The 19,520-nt window shown below is 58.5% G+C and overlaps 6 protein-coding genes across 6 annotated transcripts; 5 read left to right on the top strand and 1 right to left on the bottom strand.

Moving 5' to 3' along the window:
* Positions 1-1,243: 1,243 nt before the first annotated feature.
* BXZ73DRAFT_76907 (HET-domain-containing protein) lies at positions 1,244-4,064 on the bottom strand (the record flags this gene model as incomplete). Its single annotated transcript, XM_048022536.1, has 4 exons — positions 1,244-1,665; positions 2,306-3,035; positions 3,089-3,447; positions 3,515-4,064. 4 exons carry the CDS (start codon positions 4,062-4,064, stop codon positions 1,244-1,246), a joined length of 2,061 nt encoding a protein of 686 aa, XP_047878831.1.
* A 1,871-nt stretch (positions 4,065-5,935) lies between these two features.
* On the top strand, positions 5,936-7,556 carry BXZ73DRAFT_45441 (legume-like lectin family-domain-containing protein; the record flags this gene model as incomplete). Its single annotated transcript, XM_048019515.1, has 11 exons — positions 5,936-6,034; positions 6,129-6,190; positions 6,243-6,273; positions 6,327-6,374; positions 6,431-6,493; positions 6,549-6,642; positions 6,697-6,730; positions 6,790-6,907; positions 6,959-7,049; positions 7,107-7,209; positions 7,271-7,556. 11 exons carry the CDS (start codon positions 5,936-5,938, stop codon positions 7,554-7,556), a joined length of 1,029 nt encoding a protein of 342 aa, XP_047878832.1.
* A 516-nt stretch (positions 7,557-8,072) lies between these two features.
* BXZ73DRAFT_76909 (uncharacterized protein) lies at positions 8,073-9,481 on the top strand (the record flags this gene model as incomplete). The annotated part of the gene is made up of 7 exons (XM_048022537.1): positions 8,073-8,315; positions 8,365-8,520; positions 8,573-8,651; positions 8,702-8,810; positions 8,862-8,961; positions 9,026-9,066; positions 9,115-9,481. The coding sequence occupies 7 exons, from the start codon at positions 8,073-8,075 to the stop codon at positions 9,479-9,481; spliced, it is 1,095 nt and encodes a 364-aa protein (XP_047878833.1).
* A 508-nt stretch (positions 9,482-9,989) lies between these two features.
* On the top strand, positions 9,990-13,055 carry BXZ73DRAFT_45460 (lysophospholipase; the record flags this gene model as incomplete). Its single annotated transcript, XM_048019518.1, has 7 exons — positions 9,990-10,376; positions 10,430-10,630; positions 10,686-10,784; positions 10,844-10,894; positions 12,701-12,730; positions 12,793-12,867; positions 12,924-13,055. The coding sequence occupies 7 exons, from the start codon at positions 9,990-9,992 to the stop codon at positions 13,053-13,055; spliced, it is 975 nt and encodes a 324-aa protein (XP_047878834.1).
* Positions 13,056-13,811: 756 nt separating this feature from the next.
* Positions 13,812-16,308, top strand: BXZ73DRAFT_76911 (heterokaryon incompatibility protein-domain-containing protein; the record flags this gene model as incomplete). The annotated part of the gene is made up of 3 exons (XM_048022538.1): positions 13,812-14,777; positions 14,834-16,163; positions 16,187-16,308. 3 exons carry the CDS (start codon positions 13,812-13,814, stop codon positions 16,306-16,308), a joined length of 2,418 nt encoding a protein of 805 aa, XP_047878835.1.
* A 1,176-nt stretch (positions 16,309-17,484) lies between these two features.
* BXZ73DRAFT_45536 (HET-domain-containing protein) lies at positions 17,485-19,475 on the top strand (the record flags this gene model as incomplete). Its single annotated transcript, XM_048019529.1, has 2 exons — positions 17,485-18,469; positions 18,547-19,475. The coding sequence occupies 2 exons, from the start codon at positions 17,485-17,487 to the stop codon at positions 19,473-19,475; spliced, it is 1,914 nt and encodes a 637-aa protein (XP_047878836.1).
* Positions 19,476-19,520: the final 45 nt, after the last annotated feature.

Raw genomic sequence — 19,520 nt, forward strand, 5'->3', positions numbered from 1 at the left:
TCCCTGCGCGCGACGCTTGTGATTCCGAAACGACGGCTCCTCGGATCATCCCCATCGGCGTCCATTCAGCGGCCGGGCGCATGACGCAAACCCGAACGGACAAGACGTCTCCGCCGTGTACCGTGACCCTGTCCGTCCTCTTTCCCCGGCATCGAGGGCCGCGGGGCACTGAGTGCTGAGCACGCGGATTTCGAGCCATCCTTGCATCCGTGAGAGCCTCCTCCACGACCGCGAGCAGCCGCGAGCAACCGCCTGCGGACCAGGGTTGATCGAGAGTCAGGGCAGCCGATATTGAGCGTCCTCGGGCCTGGCAGGTTCGGTGGATGCCGACACCGTTCATGCGAGCATCCGTCAGCTCCATGACCGCACATCCATCGCAACCGAAGTAAATTCTGAAGGCAGTGCGTTTATTGCGTTCTAGGGGATTCAGAAATGGCGACTTGCCTCCCGCGGATGTCGCGCGCGGACAGCAAGAACGGGCTGTGTGTTCGGTGGACATATGCCACATGTCTTTCCCGAAGCCCGGAATAGAATAAGATACATGCATAACCCAACGTCAGTCGGTACCGGCAGATCACCGAGAGTTCCAAGTACCAAAGACCGCACGGGCGAACGTGCATCCCAAGGGCCGTTGCGCACATCGGCCCGTCGCTCGCGCAAAGCCCGCGCGCGTACATATCCTCGACACCTCCGACGCCTGCTTCTCCAGTGTTCCGACCTACGTCTTCGTCTTCTATCTCCCGCCCGCTATCCCGTCTTGGACGAGCGATCCGTAAGCCGGAGAAAACAAGACGCCGCTCCGAGCGTCCCTTCCGTCGCGCCGACAGCGACAAGGCGCGGATGGGGGGAGTGAAACGCCCGAGGCTAGAACGGCACGGCCGGGGGTGCTCGCTGCATCATGTGGCGATGGACAGCATATTTGTGAGTCCGGACAGCCTTGCGTCCGTGTGCGGTGCGGTACGGTGGCCTCGGAATTCGCGTCCACGTCGTCCATCCAGAGCGTGTCTGTGTATCATGAAGAGAGAACGGTTTGCAGCAAGTGCACGCACGACGGATGGCACGCCATCGGACGCGTTCGTGCACCGGCCTGTTCGTGCGACCGACCGGCCCCCCGTCGGGGCCGTCGTCCGGCGCGCCGGCCGGCGGCGGCGTGAGCACTCGTGAGCACCGCTTGTCGAGTCGCGTCCGAGATCGCGTGGGCCGGAGATGTCTCGGATGACGGGCGACGGGATGTCGACGCCGCTCACCCGTCGACGCTCTTGCCCTTGCCGGTGCCAGTGCCGTTGGTCTTGCTGTCTCCCCTGCTCGTGTTCGACTCCCTCCTTTTCGGGCGCGATCCAAGTAAACTCCCAAACCTCTTCGCGAGCCGACGCATCGCCGTGGATTCGTCCTTCGTCGGCCGCCACTCGGTCTGCGACACTGGAAAACTGGGCGACTGGGAGGGAGAGATGGGCTCCGGGGAAGCGGCAGACGGCACGGAGATTTGTGATGGGAAGCCCACCAGGCCAGCAGTAGACAGCTGGCGTTGGTGCCGGTGGCGCGCGAGGGGCGGGGGGGACTCGCTGGATGAGGCATTGTCTGCGTACGTCGCCCACTGCGCACGCACGAGGTTGACGTGAGCCTCGTACGGTGGGGCGGACTGTTCCGACTGCGTGTCGCCTTCCGCTGGTGGTGAACGGGTATAGAGGTGTGCAACAGTATCGAGCATGGATATGTCGTCGTCCGTTTCAATCTCCGTAGGCGGACGGGTAGGGAGTTTGGTGTGGGGGGTGCCGACGTAGAGACAGTCACGGGAGGGGGAGCATCGATGACGAAGGAAGAGTTTGTGTGAAGGGCGGACCAGCGGAGGCTAGATGCTGTAGTGGAGGCTGGGAGGCCGGGAGCTCGTTCACCGTAGGCAAGACGACCTCAGTAGATGCCCCATCCGTGTCTGTCCCTCTCGTCATGCCCGTACGACGCATAGGTTGGCACCGTCGAAGACGAGTGTTCAGAGTCGGCCGACAGCGCTGGCGAGGGGGCCCGGGGCGGCATCTGTAAGAGAGAGGTCGCGGTGAATGACGGGCGACATCCATATTCGTCGCTCAGGCAGAGGCTTGAACCATTCGAGCAGCGTAGACTGGCGAAGCGGCGCCACGCGCGGTTTGGAGGCACTGAGGCGCATCAGCGGGATCCTTGCGCGCTCTTGAGACTGCAGCGGCGAGTACACTCGACCGCCAGCTCGAGGTGGAGCACTCGAGTCCCAGCGGGGTTATGTGGGCACCGGGTGAATGAGAGCGTGACGGTCCGTCTTCGTTCCCGAACGCACGCGGCGCGCCGCCCCAGTCGTCGACGTGCTCCGTCGCACAGTCGTGCGCGCGATCCCATGGTGCGCCGGGTGCGCGGAGGTCTTCGGAGATCGCCCATGCCCAGTGTACAACACCGACGTCGGATGGTATGTGGACGCAAGTGCCGAGCTTGACCCAGATGCGTTCGGACAGGTAGGAGAATTTGAGCCGCATTTCAAACGCCGCACCCAGGTCCGTCTTGGAGATACTAGTGCTTGGGACGAACTGGCGGGAGGCGAGGCTGCCGACGAGCCAACGCGGTATTCGGAAAGGGGCAGGAAAGCGGTCGGGAAGGAGGCGGATGATGAGGTGCGCTGGGTCAATACGATCCTGTATGCGTGGTCCAGCATGGATGTAGAGGTCGCGCCAGGTAGCATCGATGGGAAAACCTCGGAACGTGAGGTTGTAAAGGTCTCCACCAAGCTCTACCAGGCGGAAGATGTTGTAAGCGGAGTCGTCTTTTTTGAAGGCCCAAGTGACGTAGAAGAGTGGCTGGCTTGGGTTTTGAATCTCGTCCGACTCTGCGGGATGCAGAATGATCCCCAGGTGCTGATCGTCGGTCTGCGCTAGAAGCACCATGATCGTAATGCCGGCGAACTCTGCCACTGGGAAATGACATTTCATTCCCTGACTTGTGAGCTTGAAAGTAGGCAACTTGATCCGTCCGAAAGGCCCAGTCTTCTTTCTGTGAGCACCGATCACCGACTCGTCCTACAAATCACCATCAGAAGAACTTCGAAACTGTGGAGAAACTAAACACGTACATTTGTGGTCCACTGCGAAGCCAGATAGGGCTGCAGGACCCCGTTGGTACTGAGCCCTGGAGTCCAGTAGACATCGGATTTCATGAACGAAGAGGGGGAGGGGGCGAACAGGAAGCGCGAGTGATGAGTCGTACCGTGGAGCCCAGCCCAAATTTTCTTCAGTGACTCCTTTGGGAGGTTGTCGTGGTTGGACCGATGAGAGATGCCCCACGCAAACAGGGTGGTGTCGGAGGATTGTCGCGAAAGCTCTACTTGGAGGCGGTAGAACGCTTGACGACCTTCCCCGTAGAGCGTCGGCATGTTGATGTTGAAGACCCAAGGAGGCAGTACGCCTCGTCCTCCACCCGCGTCGCCTTGCGCTTCGCCGCCCAGGACATCCGTTCGGCAATTGACGCGTCGAAAAAGGGACGCTCACGAGTGAGGTACGCTTCGCGAATCCCGGTGATTCTTGCCAGGCGGTCAGCAAGTTCGTGTCTTGTCCCCAGCGGCTTCCAATCTTCGACATGAACACTAAGAATGCCGGTCCGAGAAGCTCTTGCAGCGTCCATCCCCGAGTGTGCCACCGAGAGCGACGGAATTGCGAGTGTCGGGAGTAGAGGTCGTCGTCGGAGCCGACGTCGTCGAGGTATGCGTAGCAGACTTCGGACATGACGTACCAGCTGAACATCGAGTTAATTGCCTCCGACAGCTCCGTGCTGCTCTCCTTGTTGATGCAGCAAGTGTCGATCCACACCCATAGGTATCCGTCTCGCTCCGCAACCACGCAGCACTCCCTTATTTTGGGCGAGACGAAGTCGCGGGGATTGGAGCCTTCGGCATTGCACCTGACGATGATGGCTTGTGTATCCTGGAATGACTGCTCTGGAAGTCCTGGGACTTGACTCCAAGTATGTGATAAAATGGCATAGCCTTCCGGCACAGAGCTAGGGTCCGAGAAGAAGTGCAGGTCGGCTCGTGAGGTGCTGAGAAGCCACATTGCAGGTTCTACTAGCAGCAAACGTAAACAATACCGAAGTGAGACAAGGCATGCGATACTCACCCTGTACAAGCGCGTCTCTTCACCAAGAAGGTACAGCACAAAGACAGTGAACCGCGGAAGGACGTTAAAACGTTGTTTGCGTTACGTGCAAGTGACGACGGGCTGACAGCCGGGAAGACTTCGCGACTATCTCACGCCGAAGGGCCAATGTTGCACTTTTGTGACATCTTGATAGATGCGCTCAGCTTCAGCTGTGGGTTCTGGATAAAATAGCGAATCACAGTTGAGGAAAGCAGAAAAGAAGCTGAAGTCGGTTGTGAGAAATGGGGAACAATATGAGCTCGAGAACGCCACGAGTCGGGCCCGAAGCAATGCATGTGGGCACTGATCAGGCGCCCACATATATGTACACACGGTCACCTTGTCCGGTGATCCCGATCAAACACCCTTATGTATCCCTGTAGACCATTCACCGGGGAAATGGCTGCATAACTCCATTGACAAGCAGAGGTGCGTACTTCGTGGTACAGCATACACCGAGTGACGAGACGTATTGGATGTGTATTCTAGTTCAAGGGGATAGACTTTACTGAGGGGCCCTTGTCAAAGCCAATGAACAAATCTTGGATTGGCTATCCATCGTGCACCTTTCATCGACATTGCTGACGCCCTGGAACCAATCGGCGCCTCATGGTCCGTGTGCTGCCTCGCGACACGCGCGAGCATGCCCTCCAGATCGTCTCGCTACATCCGCAGACACTCCACCAGTAGCCCTTGGTTTGGTGGAGGCGCCTGCGACGGACAAATCACCCTTTCATTCTTCCACAACATGAACACCGGGTGCGCACTGCTTTGAGAGGACGAGGTCGCCTGAGGGTTGATGTCGCTAGAAGTCGGCATGGGCGCAGACTTTTCGCGGTCGCCGCGCAGCCAGCACGTACAGCGGCGAGAGTGCGTCACTCCGATGAGCAGTTCTGCGACCTGAGTCAGCGATGCATCGCGAGGCCGTCCGAACTCCGAAGTGACGAATGGACAAGAGTTGCAACTCGCCAGAGGATATCTTGGCCGTCCGACACGCGACCCCCGCCGTCTTGCTCGCGGCCATCGGAAATACCAAGTTCGGGTCCACTGGGGGCGCATTCGCAGGCGAGGGCGGCCGCTACGGTAGGAAGGCAGGTGCACTTGAAGGACATCTGATGCGGGTTGCTCGAGATGGGACCAACTGTCCAAAGAGAACAGACGACGCGAGATCCAGAGCGGGTTCTCGAATCCTTCGGCGTCTCATGGCAAGGAGGGGGAATAGGAAAGTGATGTTGGGTGTCTGAACTGTAAGGTCAGCGGATCAAAAAAGAACAGTGAATGAGTACAGATAGTAAAGACAACATATGCATACGATACGTACATCGCTGCCGAGCCCTCAGTCTCCCTCCATCTTATCCTCCGCTAGCAGACGCCAATACTCGGCACTTTGATCGAACAGGTGAGGGCTACTTGATATGCTTGTATACAACCTTCAGGGTATTGGCAAGGGTCTTAGACTTGGTACGTCGATGGTGTGGATATGAGAGCAAATACGAAGAGTAGAGGAATAGTACTGGGAAGTCGAAGCAGAGTGTGTGCGACGTCGACTGGACGTCGAGGACCCTCGAGGTCACCATAAGAGACCCCGATCACCAGTCACGTGGTACGTACTCTGCCAGCTGAAAGCTCCAGGCACAGGACGGCTACGTGCATCCACCACCCGCCCCGTCGTCGTCGCACCTGCTCTCGCTGTGTATTTCTAACTTAACTATCGCCCATCTCTCTGCTAACACTCCCTTCCCCGTCCCCTCTCTGTGGTGCTCTGGCGACGCCTCAACCTTCCAGCCATGCTCATCAAGACGTTGCTCTCATGTCTCCTCCTTCCCTTGGGCATCATGGCCGCGCTCGACGACAAGGCGCAGCTAGCCAACCGGACTATTGATCGTGTGTGTAATTTTATCGATTATGTCGCTTTCTGGTGTTTCTCCTGCACGTGTTGAGCAGGAGGTGTGTGTGACTGGAGGCTTACTCCGATGACAGACCATCTCACTTCGGACACACTCAATATACCCCCCATACATTGACCAAGACTTGCAAAATCGGTCCGTTTATCTTATTGCCCCTCCTTGGACCAACTCTCACAACTTGAGGCAGCTGGTGGGACTTCGGTGCCGATGCCTACGTCGTATGTCCCTCCCACACCGTCGTATCTTGAATTGCCAACCTACACCTCCGCAGAACACCAACAAATACATTCGTCTCACGCGTGCCCGGGCATCTCAAATGGTGTGTTGTCCGTTCGGTTGGTTGTTAACACATCATATCGAATGATTCTTTGCTAGGGCTGGCTTTGGTCGCGTGCCCCTCTCACTGCGTCTAACTTCGTACTCGAGATCGAATTCAAAGTGAGCCTACCCTTCCCATGCACGCTGCTTTCATTGCCGACTTACTCTGTACTAGGTATCGGGTGACAACAACCATCTGTACGGCGATGGGCTTGCTATCTGGCTGACAAAAGATCGCGCTCAGCCGGGCCCTGTGTTCGGTAGCAAAGGTGAGCTTGAAGAGCGTCCGGTTGCATGTAGCTACTCATAGGCGGACGTTTCAGACAATTTTGAAGGCCTGGGTCTCTTCCTTGACACGTGAGTCTCCAGTCCTCTTGGTCTAATTGAGCCATGTATAACTGTATGCCCTCCCATAGTTACGCCAACTCGCGGCATCCCTATTCTTTCCCGCGCATCAACGCCATGCTTGGAGACGGCAAGACATCGTACGACCTCGATAACGACGGCGAGAAGAACTCCCTTGGTGCATGCTCAGTGAGTGCTTATCCATATCAGGATACCTGCTCTTCAACCACGCGCACATAGGCAAACTTCAGGCGTACAAATGTTGCAACCAAGCTCAAGATCACCTACCTTCGTGAGCAGTACTTGAACGTGAAGATTCAGTATAAGGCCTGTGCGTATTTTTTCTAATTGCTCCCCTCTCATGCGTAATATTCACACATGCTTCTAGGGGACGAGTGGACCGACTGCTTCACTGTTCAAGGTGTCACTCTTCCGCTTGCCCCTTATATTGGCTTCTCCGCACTCACCGGTGACGTCTCGGATAATCACGAGTGAGTAGCCTCACAATACCCTCTTTTCACGCTTGCGCCGCTCATAGATGTTACCCTCCAGCATCATCAGCATCACCACCTACTCCGCCATCCTCTCCTCCCCAGACGCTCAGCGCGACAAACTCACAGGAAACGCTGGTCGTAAATTCGGGATCAGCCAATCTTCGTCGTGGACCTGGACGTTCGTCAAGCTCTTCCTTTTCATTGGCGTCGTAGCCGGCGCGCTCTACGGGTACAAACAGCACACGCTCAGGCAATCGCGCGGAGGACTCGGCGGAGGGACGTTCGGGAGTATGGGCCGAACGATGCAGGGCCTCGGTGGAGCTTTCGACAGCAAGCGGTTCTGAAATGCGGATCGCTACTTTCGAAGGGCTGTGCGGTTGTGGCCCACCGTGTGTGTATGTGTTGGACTCGTCGGATGATAAATATTGCACTCTACAAAAGACTCTTTGCCTTACCCGATATCAGCGCGAGTGTTCACCTTCAAATCGTGAGCGATACATGGCAGTACAGAATCTCCACGGTACGAGTCTCAGTCAAATTGCGTTCATCTCACTTACCCCCAACAGGTGACCAATACTCAAGCGGCTATGTCGCAACCATATGGCTTCTGAAGCTCATTGTCGGGTTCGGCATCCCGACATCACAACCCGCGCTCCGAATCCGACCACACAGAGCGCGTGACATATCCCCATTCAACATCCTTGACAGCCTCAGGCACATCGATCCCTGGCCCGCACCGTCGTCTCATCATCGCCGTTCTCGGGCTCCACGGTCAAGCCCTATGTTATTGACGGAATATCAAGTTATACCTTGAGACGCAAGGCCCCTTGAGACCACCTCTGGCCCCACATCATTCAGCGATGGTCAGCGTCGTCGAGGCGGACCTCATCGCAGGTTTTCTTGAGTGCATCCTCTTCGGCATCTTCTTCGTGCTCTCTACCACCTCACTCGCCCTCCTCCTGCGGAGACACCGCGAAGCACACAGCAAGCCGGCAACGTCGAGCTCAGTGTCAAGCTTGTCAAGGTGGGCGGCGGCGATGTGGAGCCTGCGACATTCACCGCTCATCGTCGCCACTGGGTTGCTCTTCGCAACGATTACTGCGGTGCGTATCTGCCGGTCCTGATTTCCCAGCAGTGCTGAAGTACTTGCAGCATTGTATCGTCACTGCGCGGAGGTTGATTCTCGCCATCGCCTACCACGAAACGCGCTCCGAAGCGGAGGCGTTCATCAGCGACCTCGGAGAGATCACGCAAGTCATCCGACTTGTCTTTCTCTTCATCGACATGTTTATCGGGGATCTGGTCATTGTAAGTACGTGCCGCATGACTGAAGTGCACATATTGAGCTGTTCGTATCAAGGCCTACAGGGTGTGGCACGTCTGGGGACGGCAACGGGGGATCATTGCGCTGCCTCTGTTGACCACGGTGGCACTTGTAGGTGCGTTGTTGTTCTCCACGGCTTGAACTAGGTCATGACTTCTCCGCCAGCAACGGGTATCGGTCTCATCCATCAATTTTTGCTCAGCGAGCCGGGAGGTACCGTCTTTGACCCCAAGATCAACCGCTGGATCACAGCCTACACGACCATGACATTTGGGTGAGTGCCGTTGACACTACGGTTTCCTCATATCTGATGTGTGAATGATAGAACGAACATTTACGGGACTGTGGTCATTGCCTACCGCATCTGGTCAACGAACAGGATGATCGTCGGATCCGGACTTCAGCAGGCCGGAGATAATGTTCAGGTACTTACTTGCTTTGGACAGCCGGCGCTGGCCCGTAAGAACATGTCTGACCGCTTCCCTTCAGGGCGCGCTGGCTATATTCGTAGAAAGTGCTGCGCTCTACACGTGAGCTTTCTGCACTGTTATCTTCGGCACTTCTGACAAACTTTCCAGCGCATGGGGCATCTTCTTCGTGGTCGTGTACAGCGTCAAGTCCAACCTCCAAATCATCGGCACCAGCTGCGCGCCGTCGGTGCTCGGAGTAACCTTCATGCTCATCGCTGTGCGTGTGGGCCTCGGATGGGAATTCGAGAGAAATGGGTCGACGTCGACGAGCTCTGGGAGCGTCGGGACCATCCAGTGGGCTAGGCGTCCGCTCTCACAGAGCGAGGCTCAGACCGGCCCGATGCCCCTCAATACGCTCTCCTTTGCGGCCGTGCATACAGCCATGTCCACGTCGAATGAAGGCGCAGATAGCAACAGCATACGCTCCAGACTTGAGAAGCGGACCGACGCTGGTGCATTGGATGGGACTGTCTGAGATGTGCGTACCGCCGTCTCTGGCACCATGCACTTGCTGATGATATTCGTGCATGCAGATTAAACGCACGTCAACATCTGCTCATAACGATCAAGGAGGCTGAGTCGGTCGGTTTTGGGGTCTCTTCCATGGACATCCTTTCAGTACCAAGTGCTCTGTGATTCGTATCATAGTCCATTGGACAGCGCGCGCATCAGCGAAAACGGACAAGACTCTGAACGCATCACGAGAAGCCCGCGAATGTGGTCTTCGATTCCGAGCGCGCCGCCAACAAGGTTTCTGACCAACGCCTGCCGCTCACACGTGTGCGAAGCCAGGCACCCGTCGAAGGCCGCGGAGCTGCGACCACCCAGCTTGGACCATCCATTGGGGCAGCGCGAAGTCATGTACATACCCACCGCTTGCGGCCAGCCCCACGCACGGCGACCGCACCTCCGCCTCTCGCTTTCCCTGCCCTCCGTCTCCCGCGCACTCTACCCTTCCATTACCTCAGATCTCTCCGCACTCCATGGATACCGCCTCGACCTCCACGCCCGACGCGTTCACGGAAGCCTGGCTCCCGGGCCCCGACGGCACCTCATTCTACACGCGCACGTACGCCTCCGCGCCCTGCCCCGCGCGCGCCGCCGTCGTCTTCGTGCACGGCTTCTCAGGCCACTGCGCGCGGTACGAGTGGATGCACGGCGAGTACGCCGCGCGGGGCGTGACCGTCTTCACCTTCGACCAGCGCAGCTTCGGGCGAACGGCGCTCGACGCGGAGGAGCGCGCGCGCACCCCGGGCGCGCTCTACGGTCGGACGAGCTGGCGCGAGCAGCTGGGGGACATTGAGTGGTGGGTGAGGCACGTCAAGGATCGGTACCCCGGCTTGCCGGTGTTTCTCATGGGGCATTCTATGGTGCGTGAGGTTCTTGATTTGAGTATCTGTGTACGCTGACGCGCGTCCCGAAGGGAGGGGCGCTGGCATTGGCGTTCGTGACGCGGAAGAGTGCGCCCCCGAGCGCGGACGCGGTGGAGATGCTGGCGGGCGTGGTGGCCTCGAGTCCGTTCATTCTGCGCACGAAGCCGACGGCGTGGCATGTGCGGTGGGCAGGGTGGCTCCTCAGTTTCGTCATGCCTAATCTCGTCTTGCATACACCCATCAATCCGAATGTGAGTGGTCGTAGACCTCTGTGGGCTCGTGTCTAACTCCGCGAAACGCGATTAGAATCTGTCTCACGACCCCGTGAAGAATGAAGCGAACTCCAAGGACCCGCGTATCCTCCACAAAGGTTCGCTGAGGTGTCTTGATGATATGCTCGGTGGTGTGAGTGATGTGCACGGACGTCCTCGTAGATCGTTGATGTGCTCATTGCTGTGCACCAGGGCGAGAATTTGTTGCGGTACGATCACAAGCAATGGCCTAAAGCAATGCCGGTATGTGTTTGCACGCTTTCACACTTGTGTCTCGACTCTTCCGTGTAAGTTCAATCATCTGTTCGCTCTTAGGTGATTGGTATACATGGGACCGAGGACAAGGTATGAAGTTGACGGCGTCCATTGGCCGTCATGGATGAGCTCTGACATCGGATTAGGTCGCTTCCTATGCTGCATCAGACGAATTTTTTAAGAAACTGGATGCACCTGACAAAGAGTTTAAATCCTACACAGTGAGCCAATGCCATGCCATGCGCTTTTGCTTCCAAGTGTTGACGTCGGATACATTCACAGGGCGGCTTCCATGAGCTTGCGTATGAACCTGAAGGCGTGAAGGAGCATTTCGTGGATGATTGTGTCTCGTGGGTCTTGAAACATTCAAATTCGTAAGTATGCTGTCTCCTTTTCTTATCGTAGCCAATACCATGTAATTTCGGTTCGCCTTCGAGTTCTGCTCCGCGGTAAAGACGCTCTACCTGATGAAAATAGTGTTCCGTGGACGCAAATTAAAATTGACTGACGTCATACCGTAGGCGTAGTGCCTGTAACGGGCGCCTGTGTTGACTTTTCTGATGGCGGTAGGCTTCAGCTTGCGAAGAGGGCGGATGTCACTTGGTACAGCTAGCATGAGTCTCAGTCGTGAAATTCTGCGTGGCATATATGGTAATAGTATGCGCGGTCGCCACCCCAGCATGCCCCTGGTTCCCCGAGGCACCTGTCCCGGATCACGCCTGGCGCGTAATTGGCAGCGCCTAGCACCAAGCAGCCCTTGTCCTGGGTCGACGCTCGTTTACCACCCCCTCGCGTTTCTCCCCCTCTCACTCTCACCATGACCGACGCCTCATCCTCAGGCGCGCCCACATACACCGAGGCGTGGCAAGCCGGCTACGACGGCACGCAGTTCTACACCCGCACCTACGCGCCCCGAACGCGGCCCCGCCCACCGCGGCGGTCCTCTTCGTGCACGGCTTCATCGAGCACTGCGCGCGTCACGAGTGGCTGCACACGACGCTCGCCTCCCGCGGCGTCGCCGTGTTCACGTACGACCAGCGCGGCTTCGGGCGCACCGCGTGCGACAAGGAGCACCGCAGCCGCGGGAGCTCCTGGGCGAAGACGAGCTGGCCGCTCCAGCTCGCGGACATCGAGTGGTTCCTCGAGAAGGGCGCGAAGGCGGCGTTCCCGGACGTCCCGCTCTTCCTGTACGGGCATTCCATGGTGCGTGCTCGTGTTTCTGCGCCCGAGGCGATCTTTGTGGGCGTCGTGGGGACTGATGTGTGGGCGGCGGTGTAGGGCGGGGGACTGGCGTTGGCCTTCGCGACGCGTTCTGGCGCGCCGCCGAAGCAGGAGACCCTCGCGCTCTTGTCGGGGATCATCGCGGGAAGCCCTTTGGTGCAACAGTCGACTCCAACCGCGAAGCCGCTGCGCGTCGTCGGAGGCCTGGCCAGCGGAGTGCTCCCTTGGACCCTCGTTGCTACCCCGCTCATTGCAGACGTGAGTGTTATCGCCTACTTGCGTGTATATATCCATATCTAACGTCACTTCCCCTTCCCAGGACCTCTCGCACGACACCGCCGAGAACCAGAAGTATGTGGCGGACCCTATGGTCATCCAGAAGGGGACCTCAGGGGAGTGAATGACATGCTCAGCGGGGTGCGTCTATAGTTCCATTGTCCGGCTTCCTGCGCTCATTGTGTGCGCATATAGGGTGACCACTTACTCGCAAAGGACTACAAGTCTTGGCCCAAAAACATGCCGGTGCGTGATGTGTTTGCCCTCGCCGCCTACTCAATCTGACGATCTCCGAAGCTTCTCATCCTCCATGGCTCCGCCGATCGCGTGAGCATGCCCACTAAAGGTCTAGAGGACAGCGGGGTGCTGACCACGCTGTGCATATATAGATCACGTCGCCCAAGGCTTCGCGCGATTTCTTCGACAAGGTCGAGGCGGAGGATAAGGAGTACAAGGTATTCGAGGTGCGTCGGTGTGGCTTCTATGCGGGTGACCATTGGTGCTGAGTAGTGCTTTGTAGGGTGGATACCACGAAGTCATGCGCGAGCCGAACGGAATGAAGGAGGAGTACGCTGAGGCTAGCACGGGGTGGATGCTAGAGAGGGCGCAGAATTCCGGGTCGCGACCGGTGGGGGATGGGTCCAAGCTGTGATATGGCCATACTCACTTGGGATCCGTCTTCTCTTGGAGTGTGGCGCACAGATGATGAGGGGAGTAGGAATGATACCGATAGCATTGGATAGCGCCAGACTCAATACTGTGTAGCTAAGGCAATAGATCTAATAGTAAAGCCAATAGTAGGCGAGCAACAAACGAGTACGAGTGATGGTGAACCGTTATGCATAAAGGTTCTAGTGCGTATCAAGTCCGTGGGATCACGAAGATAACATGGTAGACGTAAGCGATACAGGATGCGGCTGTAAGTATACTCCGTCGAGCCGATAAGTGGCAAACGAGAGCGCCGTGAATCAGGCACCAGAGCAAGAACTTACCACCAAACCTCCACCAGTCCAAACCCCTCTTTCACAACGAACACAGCAAGGAAAGCTAACATATACAAAGCTTTTCTCCTACCCAACCATCACTTATTACCTACATTCCCCTGACTATGTGCCTTCGGAAGGACTTCTGCGTTTGCAAATTGAACGCCTACGAACTCAATACGAATTGGTTATTTCCGGTATGTCCGTGGTCAGGCCTCGCTGGCGGGGCGCTATCCCATCAAAGCCATCTGGACTATGTAGGCGACCAATCCGATTTGAACACGGCTTGTCCTCCAACCTCTGCCATCGCGTGCAACCGTGATGCTCCTCCGGTCAAATCCCTAGTGCGTACCTTTCAGTGCTCGTAAATCGCACGAGCTCATGACCATATCGTATTCAACACAGACACCAAGCTGGCATTCACCATGTGGCTCATCCGCACTCGCACCGGCGAACTCGAGCAGTTCAACGGTCCCAACGATGTTGAAGGCGGTTACGCCATTCTCTCGCACGTCTGGCAGCGGCAAGAAATGTCCTTCCAGCAGCTCCAGGCGCTCCGGTCCACCACCACGACCGGCGTCCCGCGCGACTACGCGTCACCAAAGATTCGCGAGTGCTGCGTCCTCGCCGAGTCGCACGGATACGAGTGGCTTTGGATCGACACCTGCTGCATCGACCGCACGAGCAGCGCCGAGCTCTCCGAGGCGATCAACTCCATGTTCGCCTGGTACGCGCAAGCCCAAGTCTGCTACGCCTATCTTCACGATGTCCCCTCCCAATCTATCTTCCCATCATCCACCTCGACGCGTTTCAGCAAGTGGACACCCCAGTTCCGCGACAGCCGTTGGTTCACGCGCGGCTGGACCCTGCAAGAGCTCATCGCGCCCCGCACAGTGCTCTTCTACTCGAGCGACTGGCAGATGATCGGGACCAAGGCAAGCATAGCCGCTCTCCTCGAGGAGATCACCGGCGTCGACGCGGACGTGCTCGTGCACCGCCGCCCCGTTGGCGACGTCAGCGTCGCGCGGCGGATGTGGTGGGCGTCGGGCCGGACGACGACGCGTGTCGAGGACGAGGCGTACTCGCTCATGGGCCTCTTTGGGGTCCACATGCCGACCGTCTACGGCGAGGGCCGGCGCGCGTTCCGGCGGCTGCAGGAGGAGATCCTGACGCAGACCTCGGACCAGACGGTGTTCGCGTGGGGCCGCGTCGTCCCGTTCGGCACGCGGTTGTTCCGGGAGCGGCTCGTGTTCAGCAACTACCACGAAGAAAGCCACATATTCGCCCCGTCGCCGGCCGCGTTCTGCAACTCGGCCAACTTTGTGCCCATCCCGCTGCACCTTGCTGCGTCGCAGGCGTTGAAGGTGCTTGGCATCCGTGCTTCTGACAAGGTGCATACGCGCTGTGGACGTTGAACCTCTTCGAATGCTTATTGACTTTTATACAGGTCCTAATGTCTCCCGAAGAGCAACAGAGCCTCACAGCCCAGTACCTCCCCGACTTCTCCGTCACAACTCAAGGGATCCGTTCCCACTTGTTCGTCGTCTCCGGATACAAAGAGAGCCTCACGCTCGCCATCGCCGTGCTGGCCTGCCAGGAGGTCTCCTCACCGCCCTTCTCTCCACACTTCGTTCCCTCCCCGATCGCGCCACTTGGTCTCCTCCTCCGTCGACGGCTGCACACTTTGGAACCCGAATACACTCGCTTCTTCACCGGGACCACCATCGCGGGAGAAGCGAAGTGGGCGCGCATGCGGTACCGTCTGGCGCCCGTTTCGCTCGCGGCCTACATCCTGGCGGACGCGCACCCCGGATCGCTCGTCGCGCGCTGGCAGAACGTGTACATCTCGCACCGGGCGTCGTCGCGCTCGCCGTGGGCGATGACTGCGTACGTCGGCTCGCGCCCTGGCACGAAAACCAGCCCAGGTGCGGAGGAGGACGAAGTGGACGGTACCACCGCGCGGGACCAGGAGCCGAGGACGACGGCGTTCAAGTTCGTTTTCCCGCGGTGGCTCCACGCCGAGTTCGAGAAGCACGGCTTTGCGCTCCTCCAGCGCCGCGGGCTGCGCGACGCCGTCGACTCGAGCGGGAAGGGCGGCAGCGACCTCCCGTCCGCGATGTGGGAGAGCCTGCCCGTGGCGCCTCAGAGGATCTCGCCCATCCGGCCTGACCCCAAGACGAGGTTCCGTGTCAACCTGTCATCCTTCGAATTTCGACACCGCGCCGACCCAACTGAAGGATTTTGTCTGACCGTTGGCATCCGCGCTGGCGTCCCCTGGGCTTGTGTGGACTTCACTCGTCCCTCGTCATCAACAGCGAACACCTCTGGCTCTCCACCGCCAAAGCTCCCCACGTCAATTACTTTCCCCTCTTCCATCACTCCTGCCGCGAAAAACACCCCCCGGCCAGTCACAGAGAAGTCAAGCAAGAAGCTTACGTCTGTAGCACGAGCCAATGCCAACGCTCTGTCCGAATGGACGCATGGCACGCGCGTGTTCAGCGATACAACGGGCGCGCGTACCATCCAGCTGACGTTCACGCGTGTGGCGAGCCCTAGGGGTATGCACGTCCTCGCATCTCCGCTTCGTGGTCCGGCATATGCGCGTCTACGAAACAAGTACGAGACCAGTGGAAGACCAAGTTCTGTGATCCCCGGGGAATCTACTGTTGCTTCTAGGAAAGATGCAGAGTCGCTCGTCATCTCCAGGACCGCACACAAGATGAAGACGCAAAGCGCCTCCTTCGCCGCAGGACGACGCATGTTTCACACCATGCGAGGTTATTTCTTCCGCCGGATCTAGTGTGTCCTGCAGGAGCAATGACTCCGACGCAGGGCGTGCGCCTTCCAGCAGCGTTCAAGCTTCCGCTGGTTCCTCCCTCCGCCTCGAGCACGGCGCCCGCCTCCCGGCATCATCTTCCGTAAGGAAGGGATTGGCAACGGAACCCTGCGGCCGACGGCTCCGAATTCTTCCGCTCACGATGGCACATTTAAAGATGGACGGTGCAGCTTGCGTCTGTCGTGCCGGGTCGGATCGCAATGTCTTTCGCCGAAGTGTTCGAGCCGTCAGCGGACTTTGTCAAACCCGTGCAGTCAGCTCCGGAGTCATCCTATCCCCGTCCACCGTCCACCGGAATGGCTCTATCCATTTCGTTGAGTTCACTTCGGCTCTGCCAGGGACCAGCTCAGAGGGCCTCACAACTCAGCCGGCCTAGTTCAGCGTTTTGTCTCCCTCTTAGAATAGTTGCGAGAAGCTATTTCAATCCGACGGCTTCTATTCTCGCTGGGAACATTGTTCTGTAGAGCTAACTCTTGATTTCGGCGCTCCTTACGAAGGAAACGGTTGGTTTTATCACGCGAATAGATGGTCGCGTGGAAGCGCGGTTCGGACGGCGGCCCTAGAGCTGAGGGCGGATGCCACCTAGAACCCCATGTACATAACATCGAGTACATAAGTACACGAGAGAGATCGTTGTGTAGAAGGCATGAGTACCATAGTCAAGCTACGCTCCAACGGCTTCCGTCAAGTACGTATGGTCCTTATTGGAGTCTCTGCATCAACAAGGTAAGTACCGCGTCGCTCATTTCGCGTTGTGACTGGACTTTGCCGACCGGCTTGCGCGGACAATTTGATGACGTCATCGCACGCGTCCTGCGGTCAGAATCTCATTCGAGCCAGCGCGCCTGCTTTCTACCCCAGCCCACTCTCTCCATCAACACAACCACGCCCACCACCACATACTGTCCCGACTCACTTGGGAAGCATGCGCATCCTCGATCTCCGAATTCCCGGGCTTCCCGTCGCTCACCGGGCTCGCCAAACGACCTTCAAATCCCCAAGGACGAGCCTCCGCAGTCCAGTGTTTGGCGGGGCATCATGATGGTGGTTCTCATTTCAAACCATTCTTGAGCGCACTTTTGGACTCACGCAGTCCTCAGTTGCCACCCCCCGACCTCGCCTTCGCGCTGGAAGGAGTCGCTCTGTACCCGTGTTAGCTTGCCTTTCCAGTGCGTATCGATATCTGTCTCTCAAGGTGCGTATGCTTCCAGTCGCTCGGCCTCTCGAAGCTCAAAGCTTCACACCTCTTGTACAGGGTCTCCATGTGGCTCCTTGACACCGCCTGTGCAGAGCTACACTTCTTCCACAGCGCAGATTCTGTCCCCGGGGGCTACGCCATCCTCTCCCACACCTGGAGCCAAGATCCTGCCCGTCCCGAACAAACATTCCAGGACCTTCAGGCCATTATCGCGCAATGTAGAGCAGACGGGAAGAATCCCCGCGATATCGTCTGCTACAAGATTCGGATGTGCTGCGAGACGATGGAACGCGACGGGTACGCGTGGGTGTGGATCGACACCTGCTGCATCGACAAGACGAGCAGCTCGGAGCTCTCGGAGGCGATAAACTCGATGTTCACCTGGTATGTCCTCTCAGAGGTCTGCTACGCGTATCTGGACGACGTCGGTGCCGACGACGACCTCAGTGCCCCGAACTCGGACTTCCGTCGGGCAAGGTGGCACTTTCGGGGGTGGACGCTGCAAGAGCTTCTCGCCCCCGCATTTGTCCTGTTCGTATCCAAGGACTGGAAGCCGATGGGGACCAAGCACGAGCTTGCCGACCGCCTGACAGCAATCACTGGAATTCCCAAGAGATTCCTCACCCGCCAGACTCACCTCCAAGCCGCGCCAATCTCGGAGAAGATGCGCTGGGCCTCACGACGAATGACGACGCGGGTCGAGGACGAGGCGTATTGCCTACTCGGGATCTTTGACATCAAGATACCGATCATCTACGGCGAGGGTCGCGAAGCCTTCTATCGCCTGCAAGTCGAGCTCTCGCGGAGGAACTCCGACGCGACTCTTTACGCTTGGGGAGGCGTGCACGGTGAAGAAGACGCAAACCGCACACCGGCCGCGTTGGAATCCATGTGGGACGGATTTCTCGTGGGTAGCGGTATCATGCCTCGATTCCTCTTCGCCACCTCTCCATCATATTTCACCCTTCCGTCTGCGTACTGGACTCCCCAGTTGTCGGCGGAGGAGGCTCTCCAACCATACTTGCCGTGTCATCGGGCTCGAGGAGTATGTTTAAGAGGCATCCGAATGTTCTACAATACTGATTGAACATACATTCACAGGATAAACCAATGACCACGAGAAAAGGGCCATTTGGAAGCCACGAAATCCCAGGGTTCACGCTCACCGGGAAAGGGATGGAGTGTCGAGCGCCGCTGGCCACAGTGGACGGCATCACAGTCATGGTCCTCTTCGTCGAGACCACCGAACAACATCTCGGCCTGATCTTGCATCCTGCCGAGAGGGTCGAGGCGAAGGATCCTCGTCATCCATTGTTCTACACCTCCTGGACCTTCGAAACACCGACCTATTGGGCCAGCCGTCGTCTCGCCGAGCTGGGCAGCAACATCTACAAGCTCAAGTTCCGCGGCAAGCGCATCAAGCCCGTCTGGCGCGACTTCTACATCCAGGCCAGCCAGCCCCCTCGATACCGCATGGACCTCCAGCACTACATCCTGCGCCTCTTCTCCGACCTCACTCCCGCCCCGTTCCGCGTCCCGCGCTGGATCGTCGGCGCCTTCGCCTCCGCCGGCCTCTCCCCCGACAACGGCCCCGCGAGGGTCACCGAGGGCGGCCCGTACCAGATGGTCCTGCGCTTCGTCAACACGCGCCTCCCCGAGGAGATCACGATCCATCTCGGCGTCTGCAAGCACGCCTCGACGCCCGCCCGCCCGGTGCACTGGGCGTGGCTCGTCACCCTCGACCGCACCACGTGGGGCCGGCCGCGGCTCTACCGCCCGCATGACTGCGCGACGGACCACGTCGACGACTGGGACGGCCCGCGCGCGTTCGGCGGCGAGCGCGCGCAGCGGACGGTGTGGCTCTCGTTCGGCCGGTGCCCCACAGCCCGGCGCGGACGCGGGTCCTCCACGTCGCGCTCGGCGGGGCGGTCTACGAGCGCATGCTGCGCGGCGCGAACGTCTGTCGTTGTTGCGGGACGGACCGCGGCCGCTCTCTGCGGCCTCGAGCGGGCGGGGGACTCCGCCTGTGGGGTCGGCCGATGGCGACCAGCCTGACAATTCCCCCCCTCCCCCCACCGCGCCCCACAACGCCCCCACGGA

Source organism: Epithele typhae (assembly GCF_022376455.1).
Source record: "Epithele typhae strain CBS 203.58 chromosome Unknown BXZ73scaffold_18, whole genome shotgun sequence".
Classification (NCBI taxonomy): Eukaryota; Fungi; Basidiomycota; class Agaricomycetes; order Polyporales; family Epitheliaceae; genus Epithele; species Epithele typhae.